The sequence below is a fragment of the Enhydra lutris genome, unplaced genomic scaffold, assembly GCF_002288905.1.
Source record: "Enhydra lutris kenyoni isolate GAN:26980312 unplaced genomic scaffold, ASM228890v2 scaffoldscaffold37, whole genome shotgun sequence".
Lineage (NCBI taxonomy): Eukaryota > Metazoa > Chordata > Mammalia > Carnivora > Mustelidae > Enhydra > Enhydra lutris.
In genome coordinates, this window is record NW_019154121.1 from 30041265 (window position 1) to 30063140 (window position 21876).

At 47.9% G+C, this 21876-nt stretch overlaps 1 protein-coding gene across 1 annotated transcript in view; it reads left to right on the top strand.

The window, feature by feature from the left end:
* LOC111154334 (RNA binding motif protein 33) overlaps window positions 1-21876 on the top strand; it is a 131728-nt gene that overhangs the window by 59282 nt on the left and 50570 nt on the right. Inside the window, exons 6-9 of the mRNA XM_022513883.1 lie at window positions 1117-1288; window positions 6413-6621; window positions 10168-10417; window positions 16307-16365. Coding sequence (XP_022369591.1) covers window positions 1117-1288; window positions 6413-6621; window positions 10168-10417; window positions 16307-16365 — 690 coding nt within the window. The remainder of the gene's footprint in view (window positions 1-1116; window positions 1289-6412; window positions 6622-10167; window positions 10418-16306; window positions 16366-21876) is intronic.

Consider the following 21876-nt stretch of genomic DNA (forward strand, 5'->3'; position numbering starts at 1 on the left):
TGTTTCCTTTGAGAGTAAAGGACATTTAAAATTATGAATCACGAGAATAAAGGGGCAAATTCTGTTTTCTTTACATTTACAAAAAGTGTTTAAATGACCCTGGCTCTTGTAAGTCCGTATTTTATCTCCCAGGAGGTTACCTAGACTCCTAGTGCAAGGGGAAAAGTGGTCAGTATCAACGGGAATATCAGGGCTAAAGTAACAATTGTTGATGAAGAAATTTTTAGTTGGGACTAGGTTGGGCAGTATTTCTGTAGGAATGCTGATATAATAAAAGATAAAAGCTGGTTTTAGCATGACTGAGAAAAAAACCTAGCTTCGCCGTTGCAGTAGTCTGAGCCGGAGGCAGTGATAGATGAACTCTGGATGTTGAAAGAAGGGAGAGGCTAAGAGTGGGTGAGGACAGGTTTTTGGAGTCTGAAGAAACCAACCAACCTAACAGCAGTTTTGGCGTGCGTGCCAAGAGTAGAAATCATGGCAGAGGAGGTCAGGGGTTACTGGGAATATTGAGCCTGTGTGACAGGAAAGAGTGTGCTCTCATCGGATGTAAGTCACATGGTGGGACGTATGCTGATGACTCATGGAACTCCAGTGCTGGCTTAGTGTATATGTTGAATTTTGCTGGAATCTGGATCAGGCTTGAGGCCAGCAGGGACTTTTTGAAATTTATGGTTCTTGGGCCCCTTGGCTGGCTCTGTTGGTCGAGCATACGACTCTTGGTCTTGAGGTTGTGAGTTCAAGCCCAAGGCTGGGCACAGAGCCTACTTTAAAAAAATTGGGAAAAAAAAAAAAAAAAAGGAAGGAAGAAGTTCATGTTTTCTCTCTCAGAAGTTTAAGTAAAAATATATTGTGTATTAATTACAAGCAAGACTTGAACTTTTCTGACTTTGTTTTTAATGTTTGAAATTATTTGTTCCTAGAATCAGTTTAGTGTTTTACATGGCCTTGTCATGGAACATTTTACAGTATCTTTACATCTTAAATATAAAGAACCTTTACGTGTGTGTGTGTGTGTGTGTGTGTGTGTGTGTGTGTATCGATCATGCTTCAGTATTTAATTCAAAAGGATGTGAACTCAGTCTCAATCCCTTTCTGTTTTGTATGTCGGCGCTCTAGGGAGGTATGGAAACTTTGGAACTGCAGAAGGACATAAAAGAAGAATCAGATGAAGAAGATGATGATGATGAAGAATCTGGACGGTTACGTTTCAAAACTGAAAGGAAAGAAGGAACAATTATTAGGCTCTCCGATGTAACTAGAGAGAGAAGGAACATTCCAGAAACTTTGGGTAACTTTTTTTGCCTGTCTCCCATCCTTCTTCACTCCCGTGTCAGCTTCCTTCATCGTTCTGTCGTGACGGCTCAGATGGGCAGAAACCGTTTAACTCCATAGGTTACTGCTTGTGCTGTCCAGAGTGTGCATGGGCTGCGTGACGTTAGAGCTGAGTTACAGTGCTGTAAAAGTCATTCTGTAAAAATGACTGTCTTCTGGACTAAAAATATTTGAATAAAGTATCTGATTGCTTATTTTTTTTAATAGCTTTTTCTTTTGGAGTTGATGGCTTGGACCTGCTCTCAGGCATATACCGTGCAGGTCCTGCTGGCTCTGGGAGGGTGGTGTGGGGGTGACGCAGGGCCATTTGATCCTTCTGGAAGGCTGATTCTGGACCAGACTACTCATATTTTGTTCCCGGTAGTGTTGTGATAACCATCTTTTTTCTGTTTTCTTTTCCTGGATGTGATTTCCTCTCCATGTTTTATGAGCTAAGGTACCTTGTTCATAGACATGATTGACTGTCATTCTGAGCAGACACTGCTTTGCAGGACCCGCAGCAGGCCGTTGCTGAGAGCGGAGAGCCCTTCACTGGTCACCCTCCCCTCCCCCTAGGGGTTTGATTTTTCCAGTGTCCAGTGCAGAGGAAAGAGCAGTGGTTCTCCAGTTTGAGCGACAGAATCGCCTGGAAGGTTTGTTGAAACACAGATTCCCGGACCCACTGCCAGCTCTCCCGAGTCTGTTGGTTCAGGGCACTGCCCAGGACGGTCGTGTTTCTGAGGAGTTGGCAGGTGGTGGTGCCCCTGCTGCTCTGGGATTCTTCTTTAAGAACGTCTGGGGTACTGTGCTGTGTTCTCGGGCCAGGGGAGGTCATAGAGTTTACCTGTTGGGATACTGTGCTGTATTCTAGGGAGAGGATGTGGGACGGTGGGAGGATAGGGTTTACCCACTTTCGGGTCAAAAATCGAGGAACTGTCAGTCACTACGTTGATCACTTCTTAACCATTTTTTTATAGTCCTTTTCACTTGGAAACATGAACACGGGTCTCTAAGTGGCAGATGGGACTTCTGCATGAGGATGCCAGGCGCCCAGTGTATACAGACGAACAGCGAGCCTGTATTTCCATGTTACCTTTACGAAGCGAGATTTGTGGGGCGATTACTGGTGGACTCCTGGCAGTCTCTGCTTCTTTGCCCTCTGATTTCCCCCTCCTCTAGCTTTTGACCCAAGAATGCTCTGCACTTAGCTCAAGTTATGCTGTGAAGTTGCCAGTTGGGCTGCATAAGTTGCTAAGAAAGAGGATGTGCCGTCGGTCTTGGGAACACGGGAGGATGGGAAAGAACAGAAGTGCATCTTTCAGCAGGAGGGAAAGGTAACATTACACAGCAGAGCAGATGTCTCAGGCTCGGGCTGGAGTAGGATGAAAAGGGAGAGTGGACGCCCCAGGCTGAATGGCACAGAGGGAGAATTCATCACTTCTCTGCGGTTTTGTAGTGGCTGTGGCATTGTTCTCCCAAGTGGTGGAACTTGTGTGTCACATCATAATAACGGGGATAGCTGCAGGTTCTAAGGGTGTGACGTCACTCGAACACCGAGAAGGGCCTTTTTCGTCTATAGCCAGCTTCCTGTAGGCCAGCGTGAGGGTCACTTTGCCCTGAACCTCGATGCCTCTCCCACCTCCTGTCCTCAGCTGGGGTCATCCCTGTGCGTTGTACCTGCCCCAGGCACTGACAGCCCAGGTGTTCACCCTGCTTGTGTTCACCGTCTCTGTGGCTTCATTCCTCCATCTCAGGACCTTTGCCTCATTTTGCTCTCTTCAGGGTCATTTGTACCTCTTGAGAGAAGAGGTTGGAAGGGGTTAGTGGTAGGCAAGCTGGAGCCTTTAAATACAGGCTAGAGAGTCCGGGATCCTTAGAGGTGGAGGGGGGCTACAAGCGTAAACAGTTTGGACATTTGCTGTCCTTTTAAACATTAAGAAATTAGGCTTAAATGCATTTGTGCTGATTTAGCCAGGTAATAGGGCAAGTGGAAATGGTGCTTAAATGTGTCTGTCTCTGCTCCATATTTGTGAGCCTTGACATAAGCAAGCGTAGCGTTCGGAACACAAGTTTTCTAGTAACTCAAAGCTAGGGTTATTCCCGGTACAAAAAGGATTTTTCTGTCCCATTGACAGATGGGTTTCCTAAAACAATGCACTCTCTTAGTACCCTGAACCCACCCCCACTCTCCCAACAAAAGATTAGTTTTACATAAAAGAAAATACTGATTGAGAAAGAGAAGCTGCTACGGTGTCTGGTAAACCATAAATCTGCGTACGTTTTACCCGTCAGGCCGTCAGTCCGCGTGCGCTTGGTGGCAGGTAGCGGTTTCAGCTTCTGTACAGAAACACCCAACATTTACTTGACTGCATATAGCTGTTTACCTACTCCTTGTAGGTATCCTGCTGCCAGAGTCTACATGTAATCTCATAGAATACGTATTTCTCGACAAGTGATGTCTTTTAACATTTTGAAGACAAAAATGATTTTGTCTTATCATTGATTGATATTGAGAACCTTCCACTCTTTAAAAAGAAGCCTGAAATCGTGCTCTGGCACCCCCTTTTTCTGACCCTTTGACCCTGCGTGTGGGTAGTGAGTTCCCTGCACAACCTACAAGGGTTGGGTTGTTGGGTCTCTCTTAGTTGTTCTCGCGTTCAGATCGGGGACGCCGTCGTTCAGTGTGCGGGCCACGGAGTCGTGTACAGCTCCAGAACCTGGTACACAGTCTCTGATGTGGATTTTGAATTCAGGTAGAATTTTGGGCTTTCCTGTAGATTAAGATTTTAAGTAAGGAGTCAGCCAGCATTCTGGGAGCTAAGCCTTCCAGAAAGTGTGACTTTTTCTCAGTCTCCCTGAGGGTGGTACAAAACCACATGCTTATTAGCAGATAGAGTTGCTCATTCCGTACAAAGGATGCCGTAGGGTCTGAGGGTTTTAATTCTCTGTGGAACCCAGCTGAGAAGGGTTTCTAGAACTGATACATGTATGGGAGTAATGTATTTTGAATGGAAATGTCAAAAACCATCTCTAAAAAGTAGGTGTCAGTGACTGGTTTTTCTTAAGTCTCAGCACAGAAGTTCAGAGCTGCTGCTGCTTTGGCCCTCAGAGGTCGACCTGAGAGTTTCTTTGAGAGCAGTACACGTGGTACCCAAAAGACTACTTTCAAGTTAGGCCTTTTTTTTAATCCATTAGTCTATGAGTAGGCATCGATATTTTGCAGTATTCTAAATTTTACTGGCACATGTAAATGTTAAATTGCATTTTATTGCTTTAGCCTAAAGAAAGAATATTCTTACTGTTTCCACATATTGTTCTCTTGAAATAATATCCTTAGTTAATTTTGTTTAAGGCCAAGGATCTGTGGGAAGAATATTTTCATCTAGTAATAAACCGTTCGAGACTGATAGTGCCGGCCATAGGATCCTGCCTTCAGTTTACGTGATGGTCCTTGTAGTACAAGCAAGGTTTTTTTTTTTTTTTTTTTTTTTTTTTTAAAACAAATTGCTTGATCGAAATTCTCTTATAAAAAAATTCAGACTATCATTTGTTATTTTTATTTTGCCAGATAAGCTGTGTATTCTATAAATATTTATCCATTAAGTATTAGTCCAACTACTATAAAAATTAATTATGTACAAATGTTATTAAACACATTGTAGGAAAGGACAATACAGTATAGAACTTTGTTACATTCAACTATGTCTCTTTACTTTAGAATATGGATATAGTTCAGAAAACACTTAAGAGGAAATTAACATTTCAGTTGAAGTTACAAATGTAATTTCCATCCTGTCATATTTTGGTGACCTTTTGTGACAGCTTGTCTCAATTGGAGGAAAGCATTTTTACTTGCTGATTAAAGATGTCATTTGAAACCATTTTATTACTGGGGATAGTGAAATTAATCTTGACACTTAGAACTACTAGAAAAATAATTGCTGATTCACTGCAAAAAATGTGTATATGAACCAATCATGTAGTCAAGATTAGAGTAAAAGTCTGTGCTTGTTAAGAGGAGATTAAATTTTCTTTTGAATGGGGTCTAGACTTATTTGAAGGGGAGGGCAATACCATAGAAACAATATCAAGAAAATGAGATGTGGCTTAGAGATTTTGGAAGAGTTTGGTGGTGATTATGGAATCCAAGGTAGAAGATGAACTGGTAATGTTTAAAATTTGCCCTTCACTGTGGAAGAAAGTGTAAGAATGCCTCTCGGGATTCAGTGAAACCTTTAGAAGGTTTACGTTTGTTAATGTAAGATACCCCAATTCAGGTAATATTTTAAAATAAAGGAACCGTATATGAGTAAGTCAGCTTTTCTCTTTTAGGAATTTATAATAATGTGCCAGCTGAAGTTTTTTAGGGCCAGAGTATGTGTTTTTTGTGTCCTTAAAGCATTGGTCAGAGAGGTGAGCATCTCGTGGGTGTCCCACAAGCATTTGCATTAATGAGTTTTTTCTTCTGTGCCTTTGCTTTCATCTGATAGAGCTTCCATATCAGACTGCATGGATAGAAGTGTTTTTTCACAGAGTAAAGGTCTTTTTTGATAAATCTGAAATGATAATGAGTTTTCCATTGTATGAAGTTAATTGATTCGCAGTGTTTTTCACGGATAGTTTCGTTTACTTCAGCATAAGCAGTAATGTGTTTTATTTCATTTGGAGTCTGCGTGCCACTGCACAGCCCTGCTGCCGGTACTGGTCTCACCGAGCGCAGTGCACTGGCCGGGGCCTGGCTGAGCCCACTCCTCCCCCGCACCGCCCGCCGGCACTGAGGGAGGGATGGCGGCGGCTTGAGGGCTGTGTGAAGTCGGGCCCCAGCGCATTCCTTTTAGCTTCTCCCTGCACATTTTTGTGGTCTCTGGTGAAAACACTGTGGCTCCTGTGCCTCACTACAGGTGAGGTTCCAGGGCGAGCCACATCTTCGTGTAACAGGTGTCACTAACGTGCTACGAGTGTCGCTGCCAGTCTACTGACCCCTGTGGGTGAGGCCCACGCTGCCTCGGGGGGTCTTGTCATGTGTATCTTCCCTGTTTCTCCTGTAGATCTGGTTTCGGCTCTTGGAAGAGCTCTGACATCTACCCATCTTTTCAAACAGAGCTTTCAGCAGAAGCCAAAGCTGCGTTGCTGGAATTCGAAGAAAGAGAGCGACAGCACAAGCAGGGGCGCTATGGTTCGAGGCGGGGCGGAAGGAGAGGAGGCTCCGTGGTGTGTCGTGGAATGGGAGACCAGAGGAGAGACAACAGCGAGCGGGCGAGAATAAAAGATCACAGACCGGCGCTGCTTCCGACGCAGCCTCCCGGCATGGTAAGGGTTAGTTTCACGGCGACAGTCCGAGACTTTAGTACAATGAAAGTGTGCCTCCGTGGGTTTCAGACTCGGGGTGTATCTCCTAGTCTGAAATTAAGGTTTTATCGTAGGAATAATGGCGAAAGTTTCTTTACAATACGCGCTCACTTGTGGTCCAAATTCACTCCTCCTGGTATTCGCGTAGTGGGAGGATTCTGTACACAGCTGCTTACGGAGAAGGAAGTAACAGGAGGCCTGTATCTTCAAGGGACGAGACCACCGGGGAGCCTGGCTTCTGTCCTCCCTGCTTGTAGAGGGCTGCTGCCCCGCGCACCCGTCCGCAAAAAGATGGCTGGGTTACGTCTCCGATCTAGGTAGTGCTGTTGATTTTATCAGAAGAGTTGTTCCTTATACTGTTTACCAGAGGTCTCTCCTTAAGTGGAGCGGTTTCTCTTAGAGTAACTGTTTTCTCCTACCCGTAATCATGTACTTGGAATTTCAGCTCAGTTGCATTTTGTGTGCATTTCAAAGATGAGATATCGCAGAAGCAAAGGAAGGAATTACAGTGGTTATTTTTTTACGTGTTCTTTTGGTTGGCTTTAGGATTTTATGGCTTTTTCCTTCAGAAGTCAGTCTTCAAGGACAAATTGATTTAATACAAATATGTGTCCACTCTGTCTATTGCATGTCCCTCCTACATTTTTATCTGAATTCAGGGAAGGTCACACTTTGCCTCTTCGTGGACGAGTTCAGTGTCAGGAAGCATTCACTTGCGAAATGATGAGGTGGAAAGGGCGCCTGCTGTTCAGCGCGAAAATTCCGACTTTGAAGTAAAGGAAGGGGAGAGAAGTCGGGTTAATTTCAGTGAAAAGAAGTTGCCAATGTTGAGAACTGCTGTTTCTTCATACAGCTCTTTCTTTGTTACGCTTCTCACATAGCAAAGAGGCTGGACCTTTCATTCCTCCTTTCTCTTCCTCGTCCGGTGCCCGCACCCCCAGCGTCTTCGCTGTGTAGTGAACAGCCAGTTTGGTTAGTTTGGCCTCCTTGGGGGGGTGGACCAGCCACACAGGGGCTTGTGTAATTGTGTCTTCTGTGATCCTGGAAAGAAGGGGAGGTCCACAGAGAGAGGAGGTGAGCCCACTAGCCTCCCCAAAGAGAGGCTGGGCTGAGAGGAGCTGTGAGCGCTTTGACATTGTTAGCCAAGGGGAAGACGGCGTGGCCGCTGCCCTGGGGGTGTCATGTCTCCGGCATTCTTACGACCGAGCTGGGCTCTGCAGCTCACTGTGAACTGGAGATAAGCCTGTGGCGTGACCTGCTCTGGGCCGTAAGCTCTGTGCCCAGCCGTGCGAGTCGAGGTGTTCCTCAGTTCCACTTTGCCAGGAGAACCGAAGCTGTCGGAGATGAACTTAACCTCGCTCCCACCTGTGTCTGTCCTCAGACCACAAACGCTCTTGGTCCTGGTTACTCCCCAGCCCAGAGCTGTCTTGTCTTCCCGACTCTCTAGAGTTCTGGGAAAAAGAATCTTCCTCATGTCCTTGCATCAGTGCATTTTGTCTTAGGTCGGTCCCTTGCCGCCTCAGCTCCTCTCAAGGTGCTCTGGGAATTGCTGCCTGCTCCGGGCCAGTCCTTCCTGCCGCGCTCGGGTGCCTCGCACACCCCGTGGAGCTCCTGTGCCCCGAGCTGCCTACGTCGGGCTGGGCGGCGCTCTCCCCCATCTGCCCGCTGCAGCGGCCTTCTTGTCAGCCCTCCTCCTGGCCAGAGCTCACGCTGGGTGCCATCGCCTTCCTGCCACCGGCCCTCCCTGTGCACGTCTGAGTCCCTGGCCCTTCCCTCTTGCCAGCTCTGCGCTCCCCAGCTGCCCTGGGCCTCTCCACGTGGCTCACAGCCCCTACACTCCCGGTTGCAAATGTGGGATTTCCTTAGCACGCCTGGTGTTCGTGAGCAGAGGACGCTCCCCGCGTTCACTGTCAGGTCGGAGCCGGCTCAGACGGCCTCTGTGCGTGCTGGTGCCCGGCTCCGTGACTGTCCTGTCTGCGCTGCACGCGTCCCCCGCCGTGCGCTAGAAGAGGCGCACGCTGGCATCCCGAGCGTGGGTAGCCGTGGATGTGGGCCGGCCCTGGGGCCTCTGGAACAATCTTCCCCGAGACCGAGGCTGCAGACGGTCTGGTTTCCGAAGTGTCTTCGTGCCTCTGAGACGCCTCTTTCCCTGTTGCTCTTCGTCCAGCCGTGGCCCGTTTCCTCTGTTTGGCTCTCGCCACAGCCTGCGGAGCGGTGTGTCTCACTCGCCTCGAGCTCTTCGGCGTGTCAGGTCCGTAGGTGTCCGCACGTGCTGCGGGCTGGAGCCGCGGTCCTTTAGGCGCTGGGGTTTCGGGAGCCGCCGGCATCGGGCAGCCCGGCGGGGAAGGCGGGTGCTGCGGTAGACGGTGCGCTAGCGAAGTGGCCGCCTCTGCTACCGAGTGTGGCCGGCCTCAGGGGTGGCCACGAGCAGGCCTGTGCGCGCAGGTGGTCTGGGCTCTGCTTCCCGGCTGGACCCGTGAAAGCAGGACCGGCACGAGGACCCTGCGGTGCATCGCCAGGGGGCGGTGGTCCTGGGCGGGGGGGTGCCGGTTACTTTTTATTTGGACCTTGACATAGGGGCTTATGACATGGGGTGGCCCTGTGCTCAGCGATCGTGCCCTTGTGGCTGCTTCCCTCCCCTTGGGGCTGGTGTCTGATGGGACCACCCCGGGACGGCTTTGGGTGTCTGTTTTCTTTCCTCTGTCCGTCTTCTGTCTCCATGGCTATGGCCTCACTGCTCCCTTGTTTTCCCCAGCAGCCGTGTCTTTGCCCTTTCCCTCCTCCTGTCCCCCGCTGCCTCGGGTAGCTGGGCTTTTCTTGGAGGCCTTGTACCTGGCACGGCTGTTTGTGCACATCCTATCTTCGTTCCCTGGTTTTCTGGAAGAGGAGCAGCAGGACAGGCTGTGGGGAGGGCAAGGGCAGCTCGGGCTCAGCCTGCAGCACAGTGCTTGGCTCACTCTGGGCAATTTTACTGGCTGAACCGAAATTTTGTAAACTTTTGGAGTCCATGTGAGTTATTTTTTATTTTTTTAAAAGATTTTATTTATTGGACGGAAATCACAAGCAGGCAGAGAGGCAGGCAGAGAAAGAAAGGGGAAAGGGGGAAGCAGGCTCCCCGCTGAGCAGAGAGCCCGGTGCGGGGCTCGATCCCAGGACCCTGGGATCATGACCTGAGGCGAAGGCAGAGGCTTAACCCACTGAGCCGCCCAGGCGCCCCCCATGCGAGTTATTTTGAGGCTGTGATTTTTTCCCTCCTTGCCCTGAGGCTGGTTCGCATCGTGAGGCAGCTTGCTGGGGACGGGCAGTGCAGCTTACTGGTCCCACTGTGTGACACCAGTTGTCCCTGCAAACTTACTTCACACCATCCCTCCCACTGTTTCACCAGGGTAAATCCGTAAGGCGTCAGCCTTCCCTTACTCTTCTTCTGAATGTTGATTTCTGTGAATTTGTCTCCTCTTTTTTGGTGGTTTTCAGACGCACTCTCCAAGGCTAATCCCTCCTCCGCAGCCTCAGCCGCCGCCGCCGCCGCCGCCGCCGCCGCCGCAGCCCATCCGAAGTCTGTTCCAGCAGCAGCAGCTGCAGCCTCTGCTGCCCCTGCAGCACGCGCACCACGCCTCGCCCCCCCAGGGCGTGCACATGCCGCCCCAGATAGAGGCCCCGAGGGTGATGATGACCCCGCCCCCCGTGACCCCCCAGCAGCCCAAGAACATACACATAAACCCCCACTTCAAAGGGGCGGTGGTGACGCCCGTCCAAGGTACGTGTCTCTTCTGCTCCTGTAAAGCCACGGGGTCCCGCGGCCAAGTCGTCCTCACGGGCACGTCTGTAAGGACGGTTTGGCTTCTTTGCTTCCTCCCCTTGCCCCAGGCACCTGCCAGCTTGACCGGCTAGACTTGTTTGCTTAAGAATTTGTTCCTCTTATTTTATAACACGGTGGAAAGCACTGAGCAACTTCTCAAGTTCAAGGGCAGCAGAGGTCATTGCGGAAATGCCCGAGCTGGTGGTCTTCATCAGTCCTCTAGTGGGAATGTTTGCACAGTGCGCTCTGGTGGTGGGTTCGAGTGAGTAGCCGCGCGATTGTGCTACCACAGGCGCGGCTGCCCAGAGCTGGGAGGCCGCTTTGGAGCGGGGGTGTGGAGCGGGCCTTCACACCTCTGCTCAGCCCACGCCGACTGAGAGACTTCTCCGTCTCTGGCGTTTGAGATGCGTTGCTGAAAAACAGTAGATAAAGCCCTCTGCGCTGGTGATCCTGCTGTCCAGGAGACAGAGACGACATCACGTGCGCAGCGTGAGCACGCACAGCACGCGCCTGGGGCCTGGAGTTGGCCGTGCAACTTGGGAGACGAGGGCGGGCTTCGTACGGAGCTCAGAGTGAAGGTGGTCAGGGAGCCAGCGATGTCCCTGTCTCAGAGGAGAGCGTTCCAGGCAGAGAGATCAGCAGGGGAGGGTGAGACCACGCCCTGAGTGTTCCAGAAACCAGAAAGACATGACATGACATGAGTGGAATGGTGAGAGCAGAGAACCGTGCGATCTCTGTCACGTGAGACTTCAAGCCATCCGAAGAGCCGTGGTTTTTCCTCTGAGCAAAATGGGCTGTGACTGGAGGAGTTTAAGGAGGGGAATGATGTGATCTGGTTTCTGGCTTAAAAGAGTCATTTTTGCTGCTGTGTTGGGAGTGGGCTGTAGGGGCAGGTGGAAGCCAGCGTTCAGCCAGGGGACGGCGACGCTGACATGGGTAACGCATGATAGTGGCTCAGATCAGGGTGGTGGCAGTGACGGTGGAAAGCCGTCAGCTGCTAGACCCAGCAGGACGCGATGGACCGGGTGGGGGTGAGGGAGGGCGGAGGCAGAGGGGGTGCTGGGGGATCTAGCATCTGAGGCAGGCACTTAACCGCCCCCTGTGGCGGGGCAGAGGTGGCTTTGAGCGGGGGAGGCCCGAAGTTCTGCTCCGGATGTGCCTGCAGGTGGTGGCGTCCCGTGTGCACTTAGTGAGAGTTCGGACGAGGAGGTCTAGGTTCCGGTACAACTTGCTGGGTGGTTGGCACGTAGGTAGGTCGAGAGCCTGCGCCCAGTGAGAGGCCCAGAGGAGGGAAATTAAAGTGTGGGGAGAGCCCAAGGCCTGGAACCTGGACAGCTCGGGACCTGGCAGGGGGTAGCAAGGAGGAAGCGGAAAGAGTTGCGGGGGGTGAGCGGTGGTGGGAAATGGCCTCTGCCAACAGGGGGGCCGTGGGGTGGACTGCAGGCTGAGGACCGCCCTCGGCAGGGGGCTTGCGCATTTTGACAGGTGGTTGTGGTGTCCTGGGGAAGGTGCCTGTCTCACTCAGGCAGGCTGGAGAGAGATTGGGGCACAGACACGGGAGGGCGTGGCACTGACAGTCCTTGAAGGTGTTTTGCTAACACAGAAGTTGGATGGTAGTTGGCAGGAGGAAGTGGGCTTGAGGGAACGTTTCTTATTTTCAGATGGGGAAAAGCAGCAGCCGGTTGAGAAGGAGAGAACTCGGGTGCAGGTGAGGGCGACTGCGTTTGCTGGGCATGGCAGGACACGGGAGCAGGACGGTGGACAGGAGGGGCAGTGTTGCGGGTCTGAGGAGCGGAGAGGAGGGATGGAGCCTCCCTCTAGGGGAGCAGAGGAGCGGGCGTGCTGGCGGGGGTGTAGGCGTGTTGCAGCCCACTTGAGCTGTGTGGTGGGGGCTCAGCGTCAGACCGCAGCGTGGCTTTGGGGCAGGGGCACGGCTTGCATTTGCCAGAGGTGCTGGGGCAGTGGCGGGCGGCGCTGCTCGTCGCGCGTGAGAAGCAGGTGCGCTCACTAGGAGAGTGAGGTGGCGAGGTTGAAGGTAGAGGGAGAAGGGGGCTTTGTAGAGCCTGCGGAAAGGTGGGTCACCGATGACAGCCGGGTCTGGACGTGGCTGCTGCGTACCGGAGGGCAGTCATCGGGGACCCAGGAGACCGGGCACAGGAAGCGTGGTCTCTCTCGGGACTAAAAGCGGGGCGGGAGACTGGTAGGACAGGAGCTGAACTCGGGGTCACGGGTTAAGCCAGTAGACGGACAGCAGCTGGGGGTACGGGTGACACGTGGGATGATGCGAGAGCCAGGGCTGGGTCTGAAACAGCGCTGACAGCCCTGAGCGATCCCGCCTCACCTGCAGAGCTGGCGGGGAGGAAAACAGCCCCATCTTTGGGAGCGTTTAGTTTCCCATTGAGTAAGAGAGGGGTGGCTGAGGCCCCCATGGGCTCTGCTGATACTGAACTTGGAATCCCAAAGTTGCAGAAGTTGGGGAGAAGCCTGAGAGGGGACTTGAAGTGTGGGGGGAGGGCGGTGGCCCAGAGGCGCTCTGAAATTGTTCTGTGCCTCGGAGCCCTGTCTGGTGGTGAAGGTGAGAGGCTGGCCTCGGGCGTGTCATTGGAGACTGCTCGTGCTTTACAGACCTGGGAGGCGGAGGCAGAGCGGGTTCCCGGCCCCCTGACAGCCTCTGCCTATCCCCAGCTTGTGCTGGAATCTTTTGCCCGCCTCATCCTCCGCCGAGGCTCTGTGCTCCCGAGGCAGACAGTAGGGCTGCTGACGTCCCCAAGGTCGTCCTTGTGACGGGCCCACAGCCTGTGTCTCCTGCAGCAGCTGCGGGATGTGCACACCCCTGCACGAGAGTAGCCCTTTCCGCAGAGGCGTCCTAGGACAGGCATCTGCACTCAGTGTCGCTTGTCAGAAGAATTTTTCTGAGGTCAGCATGTTTACGGTGTAGTTCCTCGTAGACACTGAATGCAAAACTGGCAGGTGGGGGATGCACAGATACTCTTGAGCCTAATAAAAACAAGTAGTGTTAGAAGTCTGCAGTGGGAAAGCTTCAAGGAAACCCCAGGATAGCTTCCAGATATGAAAACCATGTGCCTTGCCAAAAAGTCAGCAGCCTGACAGATACCAAAGGCAGGCCTTGCACCACAGAGCTCGTCGTTCCATAAATGTAAGACCAGCTCTGACAATGGGTTTTACACTCTTGGAACCAGCTAAATGATTTTTCAGTGTGAAGCCTGCTGCTGTGGAGCCCATGTTCCTTCTTTAGCGTCCCTTTGGTCTTGAGCTGGGCTGCTGTGGGGGGAGGGCGCAGCCCTGTCCTAGCTGGGCGTACGCACAGGGCACTGCTGAAGAGTCGCGTGTTCCCCAGGAGATGAGTGTGCCCTTCCTGAGAGAGGCCGCCAGTGTCTGCACGTCTCCTGTGCCTAGCGCGTACACTGCCCCAGGGTCTCGGAGCTGCAGGCCACTGACAGGTGCATGGAAATGTTGTTTTAAAAGAAGTAACAGCATAAGCATGTCGTTTCCTGGTGGCACACATTTTCAGGGATACAGAGGGTTCCATCATATTATAATTAACTGGTTTTGGTGGAAATTTAACTTGTGTTCTAGATTTTTGCTTATTTAACTGTTGTAATGAATTAAAAACTTGATCGGTTTAGTCCGTTAAATACATGGGACAACAGAAAGATAAATGTTAAATATCAAATGTTCCAAGTAGAGGGTTCAGCAAGAATAGTGTGTTACCTTTACAAGTATTAAATTCTTCTGCTCACGGCGCAGAGAGAGGTAGCTCGTTGGAAGTGTCCCTGCTCACGGGCCCTGGAGACTGAGGAGCTCCCCAGGGACACTTCGCAGAGGCCTTGGTGGTCTGACTGACGCCCTCTCTCCAGGCTGGATCTCTGATCTGCCCCTCACACCTGTCCTTAGCTGCTCTCTTCTGTCACTTTTGTTCTTTTTCCCTCCTTTCTTTTTTTGTTGCTTTTTACAGTTTACTTAAAAAAAAAAAAGAAAAGAAAAGAAAGCCAGCCAACTAACGAGGAGGCTTCTGTGTAAGAAATCTGTTAATTATATAATCCGATTTCTTCCCGGAGACTGTGCCTAGCTTTCTTGCTCTCATTCCCCGCAGGTAGAGAGACCCAATTTTTTAATCTTTTTGTTGTATTGGAGGTTTCTGACAGGAATTGATATTGAAGTGCCAAGTTTAAAAATCAGTGGCACGTAGTTTTGAAGGTCTGGGTACTTTATATTTGGTGTTTAATCTACAAACCGTCATCTTCATATTGTTTAATATGTAGTTTGTCTTTCACTTTCACTGTAATCTTTTGAGGTCAGAGATACTCTAATTGTTTCTTTCTCTACTTCACAATCTGCTCTTTTGCTTTGGTTAAATTGATGAACTCCTCCCCCTTCCCCAGTGCCTTTTAGCAGGCTGTATAGACTTGGGGACCGGGTCTTGGTCTATGTAAAGTCTCTCAAATTGACCTCTTCTCATTTTGAAATTTTGCCTGATTGGATTAGGCTTTCTCTCTCTCTCTCTTTCTCTCTCTCTCAGGACTTCTGCCATTTTACATTTTATCCAAGTAAATTTCTTTTCACCACACTTTGTGTTTGATGGGTGGTGACTCTGCTCTGTACACACCATCCCTTTAAATTGGACCTGTGGACGTCTGACCCTCATTACATGGCTTGATGTCTAGAGTTCCTCGAGTACCTATAGTAAATAAAATTTATCTTAGTGTTCTGTTTTTATAATAATTTTGACCTTTAAGCTGTATCATTTCTCTATTTCTTATTCACCAGACATTTTTAAAATTAAACATTTGGTATGTGATGTTATTGCTATTTTATTTTCTCTGTATCCTCACTTGGCTGGTTGTTCTCTGTGCATGTCTGTGCTCTGATCTCTTATAAGGACACCAGCCAGCTGGATCAGGGCCCATCCATATGACCTCATTTTACTGTGATCACCTCTTTAAAGGCCCCTAGCCCAAATGCAGTCCTGTTCTGAGGGCCTGGGGGCTGGGACTTGAGCGTGGGCATTTGGGAGGGGACCGCAGTTGAGCCCATAACACCTGACCCCCTGAGAGCTTACCGCGTGCATCGGGCAGTCATCGGGCTGTGAAGTGAGAGACAGGGTACACCCCGGAGAGCAGTCGGGTGGTGGTTTGTTTTTTTCCCCTCCAAAATCAAGATCAGTACAATGCATACGTTTTAAGTAGCTTGAGCATACCTGATTTAGCCCCAGGGTAGTATAAAACGGACATGTGGCTTCTTCCCTACTATAAAATATCTGCTTTGAAATTACATGGTTTTGCGTTCCTCTGGTAGATGGACTGGAGTTCTGCTTCTTTAAAAACAACCACCCAAACCGAACCTCTGGTCTCGGTGTGGTAGCTGGTGTAGTAGATGTTTCCTTGTAACACTGCCGTGGGCATGTGTGCCTTCCCTCCTCTGCCGTCTCCCTCCCTGTCACCATTCTAGAGGATTTCGATGTAAATCTGTATTTGGTTGGAGTCAGAAAATGTAACCAGAGTAGATTGTCTGGATAACTGGAATATGGATGTGAAACACGGGGCCGTGTTTCGTTTTAGAGGAGTAAGCTCTTTGTTGCAAAACATTTTAGTTCTGCATAGGAATCCCCCGCTGAAATCTCAGCTTCTGCGTGTGCCATCGTATGCCGGCCCGCGTTCCACTCGCCCGTCCTTGTCTGGGGTGCAGGATAAGTGTAACCCTGACAGAGTACGGATGCTGTACACAGAACATACATTTGGTATTAAACTTGACACACTGTATTCCTTTCTCGGTGGGTTTGTTTGTGACGTAAAGGGCGTTTGTAACCAGAGCTGTTTTTCTTCCTAGTGCCCTTGCTGCCAGTCCCGAGCCAGCCGAGACCTGCTGTGGGGCCGCAGAGATTCCCAGTGAGTAGCAGCTGCTCCTTCTGCTGCGATAGGACGAGCATACGTTTGCCGAGAAACATTCATACAGCAAATACGCATGGTTCCAACTAAATATAAGTTTAAAGATTTGTAAATATTGACAATTTTTGCATTGGAAATGTTTGTTAAAAGCTTAAGGTCAATGGATTTTTGAGAATGGAATTAATTTTGTTTAACTGTAAAAGTGTTGAATCAGGATCAGCATACAGTGCCTTTCATCTTAAAGAGGTGAATTTTGATTTCATTATTGAAATCAGTCTTTAAGTACTTTAAGTGAGAAAGGGCCTTGCTTTATCATGGTGTGTGTGTGCGTGCACAGGTAGATTTGCGTATGTGTGGGTATGTGTGCAGTTCTGTGGATTAAGAATGATCTCTTGGGGCACCTGGGTAGCTCAGTCGGTTAAGCGTCCAACTCTTGGTTTCGGCTCGGGTCACGATCTCAGGGTCATGGGATTGAGCCCCTATTGGGCTCTGCCCTCAGCCTTAGAATTCGCTCTCCCTCTGTCCACACCACCCCCACAATCACACGTGCATGCTCTCTCTCAAATAAATAAGTCAGTCTTTGTACACTTTTTTTAAATGAGATCTCTACTTGCTCAAAAAAACAAAAAGTAAAACAAAAAGCAAAACAAAACAAAAAACCAACTGAACCCCAAAAGTCTTAATGAGCTATTGGTTTTGTACTTTAAAAATGAAGGTGTTTCTTTTTAAAATACCTTTACAAGAAAGCACCGGTTCTCCCCCCTCCATACTTTGCTATGCTTTCCTTAACTTTATCCATTCTTTTAATATATTTTAACTGGAAGAAAAATGTCCGTTAAATAGTTGTATCTGTTTAAATAATTTTTTCTTTTTTTGAGTTTTGGGTTAGACTTGTCATTAGTTCTTGGCTTCATTAAATCAGTGAGGACATGTTTAAAAAAAAAATGGACCAGACTATAAAATTTTACTGTCATTTGTATATAAAACAGATACAGTTTTGTTGAGACTGAATAATCTCTGATTTCAGGAAATATCTAACAGACTGGTTGACCCCAGCTTTGACACTTAAGGACAGCATATTTATTATAAGGCATTTAGCAAAAAGGTTTTAATGAGGGCTCTGGGTGTACAGTCAGATGATTATTCAAAAATAAAATCAGTATTAGATTTAAGGTTCAGAGTATTGTTTTTAGAACAACTTTGATTTGTTATAGTTATTTATGAATTATAATTTGGTTTCTAAAACTGATTCTTAGTGGTTTTATTCCCTTATTTAACTATTTTTTCCTTTAAATTACTTACGAAGTACTAAAAACTAGGTCTTTAAAATTAGGTGGTGTATTTATTGAGTATGCCTCTGTGTTCAAAGCATTGTCCTAATAGACAGGGTTTATTAACCGCATGGCCCACTGATAAGTGTGTGTGTTTTAGTTGTTAGATACATTTCTTCTTTGAAGTAGTTTACCTGCTAGTTACTCTAAAGCACTCATATTTTAGGTACTTTTTGCTGTTTTTCAGAAATGCAAGCAACTATGCTATAATCATTATTAGACTTGTTTTTGTGTTTTGTTTGCATTATAGAGATAAAATTTGATATGATGTAGTTTAAGGAAAACATAAAGCACTGTTCTATGTACTTGGTATTTTTATAAAGATGTTTACTAATATAAAATTAGGGTAATCATTTGTAATTTTCGTCTACTTTTATTTTTCTGTTCTGGAGATACAATTTTATCTGATCCTAGAAGCAGCAAATTGCATAATACTGGAGGATAAGGGGATAATAAAAGAAAATTTCTTTCTCTTTCTCTCTCTCTTTTCTTAAAGATTTATTTATTTTAGAGAGAGAGCACAAGGGGGGGTGGGCAAAGGGGAAGAGAGAGAAAGAGAAAGCAGCAGACACCCCACTGAGCACAGAGCCCGACGCAGGCCTCAGTCCCACGACTCTGAGATCATGACCTTCGCCGAAATCCAGAGTCAGATATTTAACCTACTGAGCCACCCTGGTGCCCCTAAAAGAATATTTTTTGGAGAAATTGAACTATTTTTTAAAAGATTTTATTTTTAAGTAGTCTCTACACACAATGTGGGGCTCAAACCCAGAACTCTTAGACCAGTCGTCACACACTCCACCGATGGAGCCAGCCAGGCACCCCTGAATTATGAACTTATTTTTCAGTTATATGGTTCAGTGGGGATAGTAAATACCGTTGAGCTGCTTTTGGAAGAGCTTCTGCAAAGTGTGATGTTTTGTTTTGTTACTGTTTCTGAGACGGGCAGTGTGTACAGGCGGCAGGAAGCTGCTGGGCTACACGGGAGGCCCCTGCAGCTCACTGGTCTGTTGGTACCTGACACGTCCTGTACCTTCTCTTATGACCCAAATGCTGGGTCTTAAGCTGCAGTTACAGCGTGCCTGTGGTCTTGAAAATGCAGTGCTCTGCTTATTTCTGTAGTTGGTCTTCCTGAGAGCAGATGATCAGGTGTGGAATCTATACGTGAGAGGTGGGGGCACCTGTTGGCTCAGTCAGTGGAGCGGGCGGCTCTTGCTCTCAGGGCTGAAGTTCCACGACGGGTGTAGAGAGGACTTAAAAATTTTTTTTTTTTTTTTGAAACACACAAGAGGTAGTATGTTTTAAAAAGGTGTACTACAATATCATTAAGAAGGGGGACCAACTCTGGGCCATTGCCTAGTACTTTACATAAACCAGATCTTTATTGGATAAAACTGATTGTCCCTTTTCTGCTAGGTTGGACGTGGTTGCCGTCAGTGTAAATGTAGTTTTGTGAGTATGTGTCTCCTTCCTTCCAAGTGCTTCTGCATAGTGCTAGTCCCAAACCACGAAACAGACTAGCAGAATTCAGTGAAGCCAGTTTTGACCGGAGTAAAATTATAAAACTAGTGAGACAGTCTTGCTGTGTTTTAACAAAACCCCGTGGAGATTCCTTAACTGATGGCAGTTTGCCCAGGGGTGTGTCCTGTTACTTTTGCTTTGTAAGGTGACCCCCCCCCCCCATACTGATAAAGCAATCATGTTGGGAAGCCTGACTTCGGAATCATCATGGAGTGTGTTGAGATCAGTAGACTTCCTTGGCACACAAACATGTGAATTACACTGATCTGTTGAGCAAAGTGAGGTTCACTGCAGTCTCGCAGCGCGATCATTCAGTAGTAATGTGCTGTGTCACTTACTGAGCCGCTGTTGATCGTACTTCCTGTGCACAAGGCCCAGGGCTAGGCCAGCTCTGCTGGGCGCAGGGCGAGTAGGACTGTGTGCACAGGCTGATGTGCAGCCGTGGATCGGGGACTCCTGAGCCGGCAGCAAGAACTCCACCTGTCCTCGGAGCAGTGGGGGTTCCGTAAAGGAGCTTGGGCTGGGAAGGGCAAGATTGCAGGGAATTTCACTTTGCTCTGTACATTTCTGTATTTCACATCCTTTTGTGTGCCAAGGACATGTACTGACTCAGACAGACTCCGTGAGGAGCCCTGCATAAAATGAGTAGTTTGGAGAAGGGGTGTGTAATTTACGTTTTCACTTGTTTTTAACGGTACATACATGAATTTGCACCAGAGAATTACGTCACGTTCACTTAAATTTAGACAAAAATTCAGCTCTCCCCGTCTGACCAAAGAGTAAAAAAGGCAGCCAGCGCAAGCACCACCGCATTTCCAGATTTCAAAGGAATTAGTATCTAGTTGGTATTAATGGTGAGGTGTTTTGCTGTTCCCCAACAGTGACAAGCGTTACTTAAAAATCCATTTTGTTTGACAATTTTAGAAAAACTTGGGAAATTCTTAATTTAGAGCTCGTACACCTAGAAATTGTATTAGGTGGTAATGCCTCCAATTTTTAAGTTTAAAATCAGAGAAGTCTAGCCAAGCTAATAAGCCTGTTTTTCATAGAATTATTTAAGATTGTTTGAAAAATTCTAATCTTAGGTGAAAATATGGTATTCTAGGCCATACGTGATATAGTAGGAGAACTAATATTTTTATTTCCTCTTTGGTGAATTTTATTGAAAGACTTGAGTAAACGGTTTTTAAGACAAAGCTTGAATGTCAGAGTACTACATACCGTAAGAAGGGCACCCTTATAGTTGATGTTTTTGGAAAATTCTGCTTCAGCTCTTGGCATCCAGCTGCCCCTTCTGTGCTCCTGTCAGGAGGCTCCGTGTCTGCCCCCGGCCCTACTCCCTTATTTTGGAGTTTGGTGAATTGTTTTGTGATTCAGGTTTGCACCCAAGAATCAGATCCGTGTCTTTAATTTTCACTATGGATACAGTTCTTAGTGTCGCACTTTAAAACATTTCTGTTCACGAACTATAATTCCCACGGTGCTTTGTTCTTTCAAATCCAAGTTTTATAAAGATCTATCTATCTCAGTATATTTGATAGCGTTGTCAGAGAATGAATTCTTTTCCTATCACAGTATCACTCTGCCGAATGTAAAGGCTGTGTCAGCTCTGTAAACAGTGAGTGCTGACCGGAGCTGACGGGCACAGGAGGTGAGCGTCTGCCTTTAGGAGTTACAGGTGCTGCTGTGTAAGGGCCCGTCCCTCCCTCCTTGTCCGCTCCTTGGTCGTGCCTTCTACCTCCTGCCATCCTGCACGCTCTCCTGAAGCGGCCTCACTCATGTTAAGACCTTTGAATGTAGTTTCACAGAACAGTTGTGGTTTTCTTTGTTTTGTTTTTATGGGGGAGTGGGGTGGGGAGGCTCCTTTACCTTTCTGCTCGTGATCTCTTTTCCTTGCCAAATGCTCTTTGTTTTACGGGTTAGTCTGATAGGTTTTCCTTTCTACAAAGGCTGTCCCTGATGTTGTTGTCACTAGTGTAAAGTTGGAAGGCTTGTTTTTGTCTGTAAGTGTGTTTTCCAGTTACGTATTTGCCCTCAGAGAGGTGTTCATCGTTTTTAAAGTCGGCTCACTTAAAAAAGTAACGTTAAAATGTTGGTTAATAATATTTTGAGGTGTTGCTTTGAGATTTTGCTAACCTAGTTTGTTTTAGTTGTCGGTACAATTGCTGTTTTTAAGCGCATGGGTAGATCCCGAAAACTCACGTAAAGATTCTTGACCTAGGGTACTTTAAAACCTGTTCAGTCATTGATTTTGAATGGATGCGCTGGGTAGAGGTGGTATTTCAGGCTAAACAATTAAATACCAGGTACTTTGGCTGCTAAATAATTTCTCAGTGGGTTTCTGTTGGAATTAAAACTAAAGATTACGTTTAAAAAAAAAAAAAAAGACCACTAAAAAGTTTAAATTAATCTTCTTAGCAATTACGTGATTACTTAGGTTAACCCGGTAAGATTTCCATTTGTGTTCACTGTGTAGCTGTAGCCCCTCGCAGGTAGGTCTGAGCGCAGGCTCTTCCCGTGGAGCGGGCGTGTGGTATCAGGTGGTGGTGATTGACACGGCCTGGATGGCTTTTATATGGCATTTCATGCAAATCATGTTTGATGAGACTGCTGCCTCAGATTCCATTTCTTTCTGATTAGAGCCCTTGCAGATGTGAAC